The sequence below is a fragment of the Zootoca vivipara genome, chromosome 1, assembly GCF_963506605.1.
Source record: "Zootoca vivipara chromosome 1, rZooViv1.1, whole genome shotgun sequence".
Taxonomy (NCBI): domain Eukaryota; kingdom Metazoa; phylum Chordata; class Lepidosauria; order Squamata; family Lacertidae; genus Zootoca; species Zootoca vivipara.
The window spans coordinates 45,763,875-45,777,757 of record NC_083276.1 but is presented as its reverse complement, the minus strand read 5'-3'; the positions used below and the strand labels follow the sequence as shown (position 1 = coordinate 45,777,757).

Genomic DNA, 13,883 nt, shown 5'->3' with positions numbered 1-13,883 from the left:
GTCCCCCAGAGGGGATGGGGCCGTTTCCAGCCGTTTCCGAGGTGGCACACGGAGCCACCCGCACTTGCGCTTCTGCCTCGCCCGCTCCTTTACCGGCAGTAGTGACTAAAATGAGGCAGCAGCAGCGAAGCTGCCTCCGTCGAGGGAAACCTGGACCTGGGCTAACTTCAGCCCACATTCCTTGAAGTCACAGCGAACACAGCACAGAAAGTGCTGCCCCACAATGCTCCGCGGGACCTCATTTGCATACATGTCCAGGTTTCCCTCGACGGAGGCAGCTTTGCTGCCGCTGCTGCCATTTCACTTCAGCTGAACAGGCCGAGGCAGAGCACAGCTGGCAGCGTCCCTGCCTGTCATGCTCTCCAGCTGCCCGCCGTGCCTGGCCCTGGCAGGGCATCGGACCATGGCGGCTGGTATAGTTAAGACGGCCCTACCCGCTGCAGCAAGATCGTGTACCCGACCGAGAAGGTGAACTGCCTTGACAACAGCATGCACCGCGAGCTGTTTTATACCAATTTCCCCTTTTTTGCTTCTAGGGGGGGTAGCTTCCCCCCCTGCTCCGCGCTGGGTACGCCCATGACTGCAAGTCCTCTTAAATCTGCAATTGTACACCTCCTCAGCAGGCTTTACTGCACAGAAAGTAGAACCCTGCCCCAACTAATTCGGCTTTTCTTCAAGACAGTGAGTGTTATTCTCCCATCTCTAAAGAGGCTTATATCTGTCAAATTTTCATTAGAAATGAAGGGGAATCAATGCTCATTAGTATTAGCTGTGTCAGATGGAGAAGTGTGAACTTTCCTCCCTTAATCAGATTATATTAGGAAAGCTACTAGGAGATTCTGAAAAGAATGAGTTAGTTGGTTCACAGGAGAATAAAATGGTTTCTATAGTGCAGTGAGCGCCATCTTCTGGCTACTGTGAACTTTTCAAATTTAAGAGATGGCAAGAAATATTAATGCTTAGGCTGCTGTCCTAACCATGTCTATTTAGGATTAAATCTCAATCAATTCAGTAGGGATTATTCACAGGTAGGCAAGGGTTAGGATTACAGCCTTTCTCTTCTAAATTAATCCAAGAGATGGCAGGTTAAATTAGCAAATGCTGGTGAGCAAATGCAGCCTGGGCCTCATAGAATTAATAAAAGAAAACTATTTGTTCTGGATTCAATTTCAGGTGGGTGGGGGAGAATGTTAAGCCGCATGGAGTGTTCCGAGATGGGAAGCAGTGGAAGGAGAAGAAAAGTATAGAATAAAAATGAATCACATCGAAGAGTATGGAAGGGGGAAAAAAGGAAAGAAAGAAACTTCTGGCCAAGTCTGGAAAAGCATGTTGTATGGTGGGGAGAAGAAATGGCTAGCAGGTGGAATGAAGACAATATTTCATGTCTATGCTACTTGAAGTGCAGTGTGGGCCATATTTATCTATTGCCTCTACTTAAAATGCTAAAAGTTGCTTACGAAACACACATGATAATAAAATCACTAAGGCAACAGAAAATATATAGCTTACCTCACCAGGAAACTTTAAAAGATGGGAGAAAAAAATGATTCTCCTTCCTATATTTGTTGTTCTGTCTACAGTTTGTTTCTGTTGCTATTGATACTGTCTCCCCTTTGACCTTAGGGCGGAGGCTTGATACAAACCCCTAAAATAAATAAATCCTGTTACTATTTACCTGGAAACGAGCCCCACTTGGTTCAATGGGACTTCCATAGGCAACCTTTCCCTTCAAGTAAACAGTTTTGCTTAGTTACCCTTACATGTGTATGGAGAGCTAAACAGTCAAACAGAAATATAGTATGTTGCCTATAAATGGACAATCTACTGTGTAGGAGGCACATCAGCTGCACAGTAAAAAGTTTTTGATTATGCTTCTAGTTGCATAAAGCCTCTATTTAGCAGTAAAGTAGCATGTTTTAATTCATAAAGCAGTGCTTGTTCAGGAAATATATGCTTTTCAAAATGGGAAAACTTATTTTAAAATCTATGATTGAAATAATCTTGACTGAAATCAATCCATGGTGCTCAGGCTCAAGACCGAAGAGAACAAACAAAGGGTGCTCTTCATCAGAAATTACCTGTACAGTGGTACCTCTATTTACGAATAACTCTACTTACGAATGTTTCTACTTACGAATGGAGCTCCGTCTGCCATCTTGGATGCGGTTTAGATAGGATTTTTTCTACTTACGAATTTTTAGATAGGGTTGCTTCTACTTACGGATTTTTTCTCCCAATGCATTCCTATGGGATTCGACTTACAATTTTTTCCGACTTACAAATGTGCGTTCGGAACGCATTAAATTCGTAAGTAGAGGTACCACTGTATTGGCAAAGCAGGTTAGGATATGATAGAAAGCAAGCACAATGATATAACATGCACACAACATCATTAAAGCCCAACATTTCTAGGTAACATTTGCAAAAGAGAGAAAATGAAGCTCCCACTACACAATTGGTGTTTATAATAGTTTTATTCAAGTTTGTGTGCTCTAATCTTGAGACAAGGCCTAGAATAGCATTACACTGTAATACAATAATAATTGTAGCCATTGAACCAAGCCTGCTTGGCATCCTTGGTTTACTTTCCCATCCCCCACCATACATCCAGGGAGGGGAAGCAAAGAGAAAAGCAAACATATATTATCAACTTCAATTAGCTCCATTTTAATTTAATTATTATTCTCTAGCATAAATTAAAAATGTATCAAAGATATACACATAACACATTGACAAAGAACGGAGATACAGTAGATTATGCAAAAGTATAACCTGTAGATGTGTTAGCTACAGTGAAACAAACCAGTCACTGATGCCATTTAATTACTATTTTTAAGCCCCAAAGGGTAAGAGGCAACAGGTTGTGTCACAAAGCTTGTTTTTTTTGGGGGGGGGGTGTCAGTCATTCCCACTGCCAGCTTACAGCTGAGCTGAAGTTAAAAGGCAGGTTCCAACATCACTTAACCACCATCACAAAACAAAGTACACAGTAGCATTTATGTAGTAAACAGACTAATATTACCGGTAATTTTGGAGTGGGTTGGGGAAGTACTTTCTAATGCTACTGCGTTAGAGATACTTTTGTGAACATGGCAATTGGGACAAAAGCCCTGAGGGGGGTTCAGCACAGTAGACTGAATCAGCAGATATCAAGAACCAAACTCTCTCTACAAGGTGCCTTACAAAACATTTGTCACATTGCACCTACACAAACATCAGACGTGAGAGTATGCTACACCTGGGCATGCAAGATCACAGGGGCTAGCCTATGAGAAACATCCTATATGTGGAATTATTCCACATGAACACAGCCTTTCAACAAAACATAAATCAGACCCATAAAGGAGACCCAAGCAAATCACCTTAAGTGCTGACAAACATGAGCTCTTCAAGGAAGCTGACTTTGCAAGCCAAAACAAAAAAAAACAAAAAACGTAGTTGTTTTGGATTTGGCAACATGATCAAAAATAGAAACACAGATATTAAATTGTAATTAGTGTTAAAGTAGTCATCTGCAGAGTTACACAAATGGGATCTCCAGGTATGCCTAGCAACCTCCAGAACCACAAGAGTTTGGGCTGGCAACCTAGGATGCCTGCCTTCTCCTCTCAGGAAGAGCTTGTGAGAAGAGGAGCGAGCACCTTTCACTCAGCTGTTGCGGAAGTAGTGAAGAAACTGCAAGAAACTCTTGCAGCAGAAAATGCAGAGGGGTGTTGTATGATTGCACAGAGGACCACACAAAGAACAGTTACAAGTAGGAAACTTGCATACTGTGGGCTTATAGAGATTACTAGGAAACTGATGCTCCTGAAGGACAATGTTGTGTCCTAAAAGGCAACAGCTTTAAAGAAATAGTGTACTGAAAGCTGCATTTGATGCAGAATGTACATCGGATGCAGAGCTGGGATAGCTCAGTCGGTGGAGCATGAGACTCTTAACCCCAGGGTCATGGGTTCAAGCCCCACATTGGGCAAAAGATTCCTGCACTGCAGATTGTTGGACTATGATTATTTAAATCATAGAGTTAATAGTAATGGGCCTGAATTCTTTAAAAAGGTATAGTGCCTAAACATCACTATGAAGTGGGAATAGGGAACCTGTGGCCTTTCAGATGTTCTTGGGCTCCAACTCCCATCAGCCCCAGTGGCCAATGGTCAGGTGTGATGGAAGCTGTAGCCCAACAGTATTTGGGGGGGGGCATGGGTTCCCCCACCACTTTCCTAAAGTTCAGAGTGCTCTACAACACCTGCTTCATCAAGGGCAAGACCCTGGCAGGGCTCGCCTGATTTCTTTTTTTTAATGGATGCAATCTAGAATAAGGAAAGTCGTTGACTTCAAATTACCAGTACCAGAGTTAGGAATGAACCACCCTTGACTTGCAGGTGCTTATAACTGCAGTTAAGTTAAATGCTAAGCAGGGCTTGACTCTTATGGGGTGAGCCATTTAGACAGTCTACATGTCTTCAAGAAAATATAGTTTATATTGGCTCATATGGACTGGCATAGAGCATAGACTCACCTTGAACTAGCAGATCATTTATATAGCACTAAAACTGCCAGAGGGGGACTGCTTCCTCAGCATATACAAGAACTCAAGAATGTTACAAAGTTGTAGAGCCCCACTTCTATTTAAGGTGCACTGATATGGTTCAACTTGCACAATAAGACTACACTTCTGCTGCATGAGGTAGCTCTTGGTACAGATGGAGAAACTGAGGCACATATGGCAAAAGTGATTTGCCCAATGTCATACAGCAAGCTGGTGGCAGAACCAAAATTAAACCTGAACTAGCACAGATTTTCAGATTTTTATTATTTAGTTGCTAGACAACAATATTTCTACAAGTTTACACAAAACCCCTTAAGAGTGACCCCTTTCTATTCCTAGTAATGATCTATACCCACTTTTTCAACAGAGATAAGTAGTAAACTGCTATAGCTACAATTCATGACATGTCAGGAACAGAGGCAAAAGGGACTACAGCCTAGGAATAAAAAGAAACTTACATGAGAGAGGTTTTAAATACCTTTTCCAAAACTTCAGATAGGTCTTTATTTTAATATGGCAACAATAATTTAAAATCAGATGGGAGAAATAGATCTAATCATAAAAGAGTGTGATAGCAGCAGGGGTCCAGGGATTTTGGCTAGCCTCAGTAGCTTGCCAAAATTCATGCACACCAAATTCATGCACACCATGACAAAATGCTTAACTTTGGAGGCACAATGAAGTCCTCCTGAAATCTGAGGTGGTGGGGGTGGGGGAGGAGATTGCAGAGGGCGGGGTAATAAGCTCTGTTATGCTCTGAGCACTATTTGATACTAGACCAGTGGGATGGCATGTGCTCTTCAGTTGCTGCTGAGACTTGGCGATACTTGGAAAGCAAAGAGAAGTCTCCAAGTCTTGTCATTAAGGTCAAGTGTGCAAGCTGTTTCTCTCCACCAGAATCTCTAAAATGCTCGCTGTGATTTTTCTTTTTGGAATAGCCATGTACATGGTATTGGGGGTGGGCTATTTGTCAGCTCAACATTGGGGAGACAAATTGATTATTAAATCTGGAAATTACTTACCTAAATGAAGTAAGATTTGGGGGGGAAAGGGCATATCCTGACTAGCAGTTTTTCATGCAACGTACTACCAAAATTTGTGCAAGAATGCAACGTTTCATATCAAATTACAAGATTAATCATTGTGTTTCACCACTTCCTGGTTGTGTCTCATTAAACTTCATGCTTCTGTATGATGGGTCTGAGCCAAAATCTCAGAGTCCCACCTCTATTTCCCCCCCAAATATATTTATTACAGTCCCACCTCTATTTCTCCGCTATCAGAGCTCCACCCCTTTGCCCCAATCCTTTTGCACCACTGTGACCTGAGACATCCCTTTCTTTATTTAACATTTACTTCCAGAAACTAAGAAACAGGTAGCTCCACCTTTTTTCAGCACAATGCCTAAAAAGCATAGAGGCGGGTGCTACGGGTCATTTGCAAGATCCTGAACCCCCCCCCCAGCAGCCAGTTCTAGGAGGAGGAACTGTATGCATACCAAAAGTGAGTGAACATTTGTTCTGGGGCATCAAGGGAGAAAAGCTCAATCAAATGCAACAAGAATGCTGGTTCAGACAGACTTAAACCTTTATATACATTCCTGTATTGTAACAGTGTAGACAAACACTGCTTATCATTGCATTTAAAAGGAAGGAGTTGAGGTTATTACAAAACCCATACCAAGAGAGTATCTGAGTTCTTGACAGTCAAGAATGGAGGCATACTTTCCCACATTAATTGTTGCTGTATAACACTGTAATACAAGGAAGACCACAGGAAGCCCCACAAGAAGAGTCAGCAGCTCTGTGTAGCTTAGCTACATGTACTTACAAAAGGCCAGGTACCCCAATACCGTATCTGTTAGTGGACACAGCACTGTGATATGACCTCAGCAGCATCTCTCTACTTCACCTGTCTTCAAAGTGCATTCTTAGTGCAAGAAGTAGAACTGAATCTAAAGGAGCTTACCAGTCCCTTGTGGATTTCATGCTAGGACCAGAACTCTTGTTTGAGTTCATATGCTGCAGGCTTGCGTGTTCTGAGTTCAGTTCTGCATAGCGGCACGGTGCTGTCCTGGCTCTGCCCTTCAACATCCATGTCCAACAGTGTCCGCTCCTCTTCAGGCAATCTGACACGGAAAGAAAGCAGTGCAGGCCTCTCTTCAACAGTGCTGCTACTGCTGGCAAAGCAGGAGTCCATGTTACTGGGAGTTTCAGTACTGGAGCTATTAGCAGAGGACTCGCCCCTAGCATTATTGGGGGATGCAAACCACCAGGGGTCAACCCGCTGCCTGTTAGCTGAAGGGCGTGGCCTAGGTAGGAATTCCAAGGTCTTGGGTCTCTCCAGCATGGAGTCTTGCTGAGCATTATAGCGCCTGGGGGTTGGAGGAAAGATGAGGTTGGGGTCTGGCAGTCGAGGGACTTCATTTGGACCCTGACTTGGACTGGGAGTTTTTAATACACCTATTCCCCCACCAGAAGGAGGAAAAGGGGGGAAAACACAATGAACACAAGAAAGGAAGGGGAAGGAAGGGAGAGAAGAAAGAGAAACCAACTGGTTAGACAACACTGATGAAGAGAGACACCGGGCTCATTAAGTAAACAAAGGGTGATGCCAGACAAAGGATTGATTCAGTTCACCTGATGCATGCAAACCACATGGGAACTGCAATGATCTTCATGCTGATCCCTGCAAGCTAAAATAGTAGATGTTGGCGGTAGCAAGGCTGACAGAGTCCAGATATGTAACTGTCTAAGGATTGTTGTGTGAATGCACAATATGCATCTCTGTACCTCCTTTTTCCTTGATTTTTCTTCCCACACCAGCATCTTAGTGCCAAAGTGCAACCAGCAGTATGGATGCAGCCATAGACAGGGAAGAGGATAGCATACTTAACGTTGAAAATATGTTGGATGCTCATAGTGAAACATGAATCTTATGAAGCTAATTTGCTTTTTTACTACAGAAATGTTACGATTACATTTTATTTACCAACTGTTCACAGCTCTTAGGTAGCTGTGTCTACATAAACATAACCCACGGCCAGAGAAAATCAATGAAGGTTCTGAAGTTTGTCCCCATTAACCATTGCTGTCTCTAGGTAATACATACATATTTTCAGGGGAGGGTATAGGTTTTATAATTAGGAAGTGTTAACTTGTGCCCTGAAGCTCCCATTTTAGAGCCAATTTAGCAATTCCCAAAAGACAAATGGAGAAGGAAAAGACTCAGCTTGGAATAGATCCCATTTTTAAAGGATGGTATTGGGGAGCTGCCTTTTCTACTTGCTGAGGAAATTTCACAATTCTTCCCAGAGGGGGTTGCGCAAGTGGCTGGGTCACTGTACCCAAAACAGTCACACTCTACCAGATGTCTTGCACCCACATCAGTTTGCTTATTATAGTTGGAACTGCACAGCACTGAAACAGAATGTTAAGGCAGAATGAAGTGGTAGGAATGGTTAATCCCAAGAGATGACAAGTTAATGTTAACTGATTAAAGATTTATTTCCTTGACTGTCTGGATTTCAATCAAATTTTTCAGTTAATTTATAGAATTCAAATGAATATTTGTATTGCAAAGCCTAAAAGGTGGCAGCACTAACCATCAATGAAGAAAAGGTGAGTTTTCCTTAAACTGTAATTGTAGTTACACCTTTACCCAACACTACCATTCACTGTTTGAAGTAAAAGGAATGTTCAATTTTTTCCCATTAAAACAGGGAACAAAGCACTCCTATAACAGTTAGCACATCTAGTCCAAACTAGAGTCACATTCAAGTTATTCTTAGGAGTGTTACTGAAGATTCATGCTTAAGCTGCTAGTTATGGATGACAGCTGGAATCAAAATGTAATCTTATGAGACAAGAAATGTAATTTTATTTTGCCATTCTTACTGTGTTTTATTGTATTAATTTTATACTATAAGCTGCCAAATGTAAACCAGATCAGTATATGAATGCTAAATAAAGAAATTAGGCACAGAGAAGGGAGGGAACTGATGCAATATAATTTATATGGCTACAGGCTTTCTCATCAATGTAAGAGTGTTTACTTTGCCTTAGAAATTCTGTTTTATACTCTACCAGACCCTGTGTCTAAAAGGTTTCTTATGACAATAGCTAATATTCAGTTTAGGGAAAGAAATGCCTATATTGGATTCTTTGGCTTTGACAGTCCAAGCCTATGTTGAAAATAAATCCCTCATTGAATGTCTATTACGCTGTTAGTAAAGGGAATAGATTAGGATTTTATGTTGCAGCAGTGCTGTTCTACCCAAAGTAGTATTTCTTTTGAAATATGGCAGAGGGGATGCTCAGTGACTTGTCATTCACCACTAAGACAATAAATCAAGAAGCAGAAATGCCTACTGGCATGAAATTTAAGCACATTCAAACAATTATGGTGAGAGACTCTGAATCACTTCCAATGCCAAATCTGATGTTATTACATGCACCAGATAGGGTTAATTCAAGACAATTTTTAAATGGGAGAGGAACTGGGTTTGAGGAAGAGAAGGAAGCAATCATTAGGGTGGCAAGAATTCTTGAGAGGAAGAAAATACTTGAGGACCTGGATACGTGCAATTTGTGTGACATGAGAAAAATGTGTTTAAGCAGGGAAACCATATTAAGGGAAATAGAGGAGGAGGGGAAGCTGGAACTAGCAGCCACACAGAAGGCTGCAAAGTATGAGGAAAGATGACTAAAGACCACACAAAAGCAGCCTTCATTGCTCCAGTGTTTGGGGGATTCTTCTGTACTGTCCACCCTATCCATACATGGAGGACAGCTCCATCCTCAAAGTATGCCTGTTGTTGTAAGCATCTGTCTGTCACGAGAGACAATGGACTGGGGGTGAAGTCAAACCACTATGTTAGCAGCACCAAAGTGACCTCCCCAGAGTGCAAGCCTGGGCAGTGTGTTTGGAGGTCCTGGGCTGCCCAGATGACAAGACCCCACTCCCTGCCTCCCAAAGGAAAGCAGAACAATACATTTGGCACCAGCTTGGCTGCAGGAGTTGCCAGAAGTAGGCATACAAGGCACCATCCAACCATCTTAGGGACTCCACTCCAGATTTGTGTAGGGTTTACTCATTAGTCTTGTGGCTAAGGCACAAGGCCGCAGATAGTCAGAATCAGAGTTTTCCTTCTCCTAGACTGGCTACTTTCCCAGGTTGATGAGCCCCACCTGCCCCTCACTTCCCTCTACATCATGTGCAGAAACCACCCTCTTGACTGCTGGATCCACTATTGGTCTCATTCGCATGCAGGGGAAATCCCTAACTCAATGAGGGTTTGAGACCCTCAAAGTACAGAAGTAAAAAGTATACATAGTGCCTCTTGTTTCCTTCAGCTATTGCCTTCCTTCAATCTTACCTCAGAGGCAACATCTGCAGGAAGTGCAATGGGCAAGGGCATTCACTTTCTGGAGTACAAGAATGGAAAAGAACAACGTACCTGATCCTAATGCTCCTGCAGAAGAATTCCTGGAACGGGATCCATTGGCAAGTGGACCAGTCACATTTATGGCACCATCAGAGGGAGTCCGCCTGTGCCCCCTTTGCCGGGCTTCAGAAGAGAGAGTCATATGTGTGGGAGTCAAGGACTGGTTGGGATCTCGCTTGAACCTTTCAACACAGATATTAACTAGTGGGTTACTAACTACTGGCAAGGGAGCCTTCACTGTCACTGGGCTGACTGGCATCTCATATACCACAATCTCATCGCTGTCTGAGCGTAAAAGGGAACGGGTTGAATTACATTCAGAAATGGAAGACAAAGAGAGAAGGGTCAGGGAGTTGGATGGCTCGCCCAGCAATAATGTGGGCTCCTCTTTTTTGAAGAGCTTCCTTGAAGGTGGGCTGGTGCTCCGACGGGAACGTCCAGCCCGCTGGAAAATACTATCACGTTTCTTCTTCTCTTCCTTGGGGGCATCCAGCTCATCTTGGCTTAGCAGCTGGCACTTGCCAGCCTCCAAAAGATCAAAGCCCAGGCCAGCAGCTGCTAACACAGCCCCACAGCCCAGAAAGGCAAGCTCGCATCGTTTGTGCTGGGAACCTCCACGTTTCAGGCTGTTAGTGGGGGTGAGCTGAGGGGTGCTTGTGGTAGAGTTCATAGGAGTGGTCTCCTCATTGGCATCACTGGACTGGCCATCCCAGTCCTCACTTCTCTGAAATGGGATGCAGAGGTATGATTGGTTAGACCCAGGTGATTGCTGCATCTTGGTCTCTCCATTTTTCAAAGAATCACTGTCTTCATTCTCTGCAAAAGAGATACAGACACACACACACAAAAGAGTGGGGCCTTGACATTTTGACTATGAATAAGAATGGGCTATGCTTCATCTTGTATGTAAAAATAGAAACACACTGCTACCATGGAAAAACATGTTTGCATTTTGAACAAAGAATATTGAAACTTTGTCACTTTCAAATGATGGCAGCTGTCAAATGTACATGCCACATGCAGTTTATTGGATTCCAATTTCAATATAAAAGCAATATAAGTTCAGACGATCTTCACTAAAAGGAGATTTGAAATAATGCACAGCCAAAACAGAAATGAGCCACTTGTTGCTCAAAGCAGCCACACGTTTCTAAGGACAGCTCCCTTCAGCCTAGCCGCTGAAGCAACACCAATAGAACAGAGGGAGGAAAAAGGAACCCTCCAGTATAAAGATCATGCATGGTTTGTGTGAGGGTGTGTGTGTACGTGTGTATGTACGTACGTACATACACACACACACACAGCAACTTCTCTCAAAATAGTCCAGTACTTAAATGGATCATATATATCAAGGAGAAAACACCTGAAGGTGAATGACAGCACACACATCTACCCAGGGAACTGTCTGAGGAATCACATTTTATAGCACTGGAATGTAAGTTTTTATTTTGCCATTTAATCACTATTTTAATACGGTGGTACCTCAGGTTAAGTACTTAATTGGTTTCGGGGTGCCATTCACACCCCAAAAAGTACTTAATCTGATAAAGGTCAGAGTTCAGTTCTGTGTGCGTGTGACAACAGAACCATAGAATCCCTTCATCATATATTATTCTGTTGCCCCTTGCACATGGTCCCTCAGACCAGGTTTTTATCCCCCTTAATATCAGAAACTTTGGTTGAGACTCCGGAATCTCAGTTAATATATCTACTACAGGACAACGATCCGGGCAGATCGCTCCTTGTAGCCAGATATCTGATTGCAGTTTTATCCTATAAGAGGAAAAATGGGTTACTTTATGATTATTGACATTCCATCCAAGTGTCTGATTTATAGTGAACCAAGTGTTATATTGCTCCTATTTTGTAAATGAAATTTATAATTTTCTTTTATCCTATTTTATTCTGCTGTATGATGTATATTATTCTGTGTTGGTATCTAAATATGGGCCTATGGCTGTAATAAAGTATTTGATTTGAATGGTGAATGGTACTTAATCTGAGCTCTGACAGCTTTGGACTCAGGTAGCCTTAAACCACATGTACTTGACTATGCATTAAGATAGTTGCATTAAGATAATTGACATCTTTATCTGAGTGTTCCCAATTTCTGAAGTGACCTGATAAATCTGGGAGGCAAGGAGCAGAATTGCATTTGGTCCCAACCAGGCCAATGGTGTGAACAAAACTTTCATGATACTGTACATATTTAAAAATACATTATGTGCAAGTCTTGAAATTTAAGATTACAGAAGCAGATTCTGAGGTTTGCTTTTTTGTAAAGAGGTAAGTGTTGGTGGACAGAAACAAATGAACATGAGATTGAATACAGTGCATTTAAGAAATTCATTTAACAAGTACTTACCCATCTCTGTTAGGCTTGTAAATCCTGGGAAAATGACTGGTGTTCTCTGAACTTTTCCTAGATTTGGCGCACTGGATGACCACTGTTTGGATCCATCCAAACACTTTAGACTAAAGTAAAGAGAAGAGAAGACACATTTGAATGCAGATACTTTATTTCCTCTGTCTGTTTTTATGACCAACATTTATCTCCTTGTTCTTAACTATTCTATCACAAATATTAGTTTACTTAGAAAAATAAGCTCCCATGGTGACAAGAACCAAATTCAGTAATAAACTAGAAAAATTCAGAAAAACAGCAGCATCACATTCAATAACCCAAATAAAACAAAGATAATTATTACGCATGCAAGAATATGTGGACATTAAAAAAAAATATTTGCCTTGACTCAAAAAGACACAGCATACATTAGACTAGCTTTTCTATTTAGCATCTTTCCAAAATGTAGCACATTTTGTCACCACCCTCCTAACTGCAGATGGTAGTGGGACTCTTGAAGGGGTCTTCCAAGAGCCAAACCTCAAGTCATTTAGGGCTTTGCGTATTACCATCAGCACTTTGAAATGTGCCTGGGAACAGACCATCAATCAACTGTTTACGGTATACAGCATTTCTTGCCAGCTCTTCTAGCAGATCCTAGTTAGTAACTTAACAATCGTATTCTATACCAATTGAAGTCAAGCCTATAAAAGCTTGTTTAAAATGTATGGAGGCAGTCCAGTCTTGAGGTTATCAGGGTAACCTTACCCCCAAAGCGTATTGTTACCCTTTGATGCATTTTCCATCACACCAGTAAGGCCTAGGGTCAGGTTAGAGCATGCCTTTTAGCTCAGAGCTAAACATTAGTGTGTTGGCTGCAGTGTGTAGGTGTGTTGTGCGAATGCCCCCCCCCCATGCTCCTCCCAGGGCTGGAAAGGGGTTAGTTCAACCTCTGGTTTGCTAGTAAAACTGAATTACTGTGTCACAAAATGATGCATGTCTAAAAAGTGTGTCACCAACAGGAAAAGTTCGGAAAGCTCCGCTTTAGCATATTGTACCCTCACAATGAGTCTGTGAGATAAGCCCAGAAAAGTCCAGTGAATTTATGCCAGTTTTAGTTATAACCATATACTCAAAATCTTACTCCCCTGCTCAGCGCCTGGAGGCCCCAGTCCTGCCACTCACCACCTGGTCCAGGGCGGGGCCTGATGGGCTTTATAAAGGACTGTTGCCGCCGCCGCCGCTGCTGGGCAGAGAGGGCTCCATTTTGTTTTGTTTTGTTTTTGGTTTAAATTCCTGTTATTTTTTACGTATGTTATTTTAAACTGTATTAAGGATGAATTCTTAGTATTCTATTCGGTTGTGTATTTTTGATGTGGTTTATGTATTGTTTGTGACTTTTGTAATTGTGCTATTGCTGTATTGTTTTGATATTCGACTGGAAGCCGCCCAGAGTGGCTAGGGAGACTCAGCCAGATGGGCGGGGTACAAATAAAAAATTATTATTATTATTATTATTATTATTATTATTATTATTATTATTA

The 13,883-nt window shown here is 42.1% G+C and overlaps 1 protein-coding gene across 4 annotated transcripts in view; it reads right to left on the bottom strand.

Annotated features, from left to right (window-relative positions):
* MAP3K9 (mitogen-activated protein kinase kinase kinase 9) overlaps positions 1 to 13,883 on the bottom strand; it is a 62,902-nt gene that overhangs the window by 23,952 nt on the left and 25,067 nt on the right. The window contains exons 9-11 of one of the 4 annotated variants that reach the window (XM_035113169.2): positions 12,361 to 12,470; positions 10,008 to 10,811; positions 6,518 to 7,011 (exon numbers count right to left, since the gene is read on the bottom strand). In XM_035113169.2, coding sequence (XP_034969060.2) covers positions 6,539 to 7,011; positions 10,008 to 10,811; positions 12,361 to 12,470 — 1,387 coding nt within the window. In that variant the 3' untranslated portion in view covers positions 6,518 to 6,538. The remainder of the gene's footprint in view (positions 1 to 6,517; positions 7,012 to 10,007; positions 10,812 to 12,360; positions 12,471 to 13,883) is intronic. The other 3 variants (XM_060273735.1, XM_060273736.1, XM_060273738.1) reach the window with 3 other exon arrangements.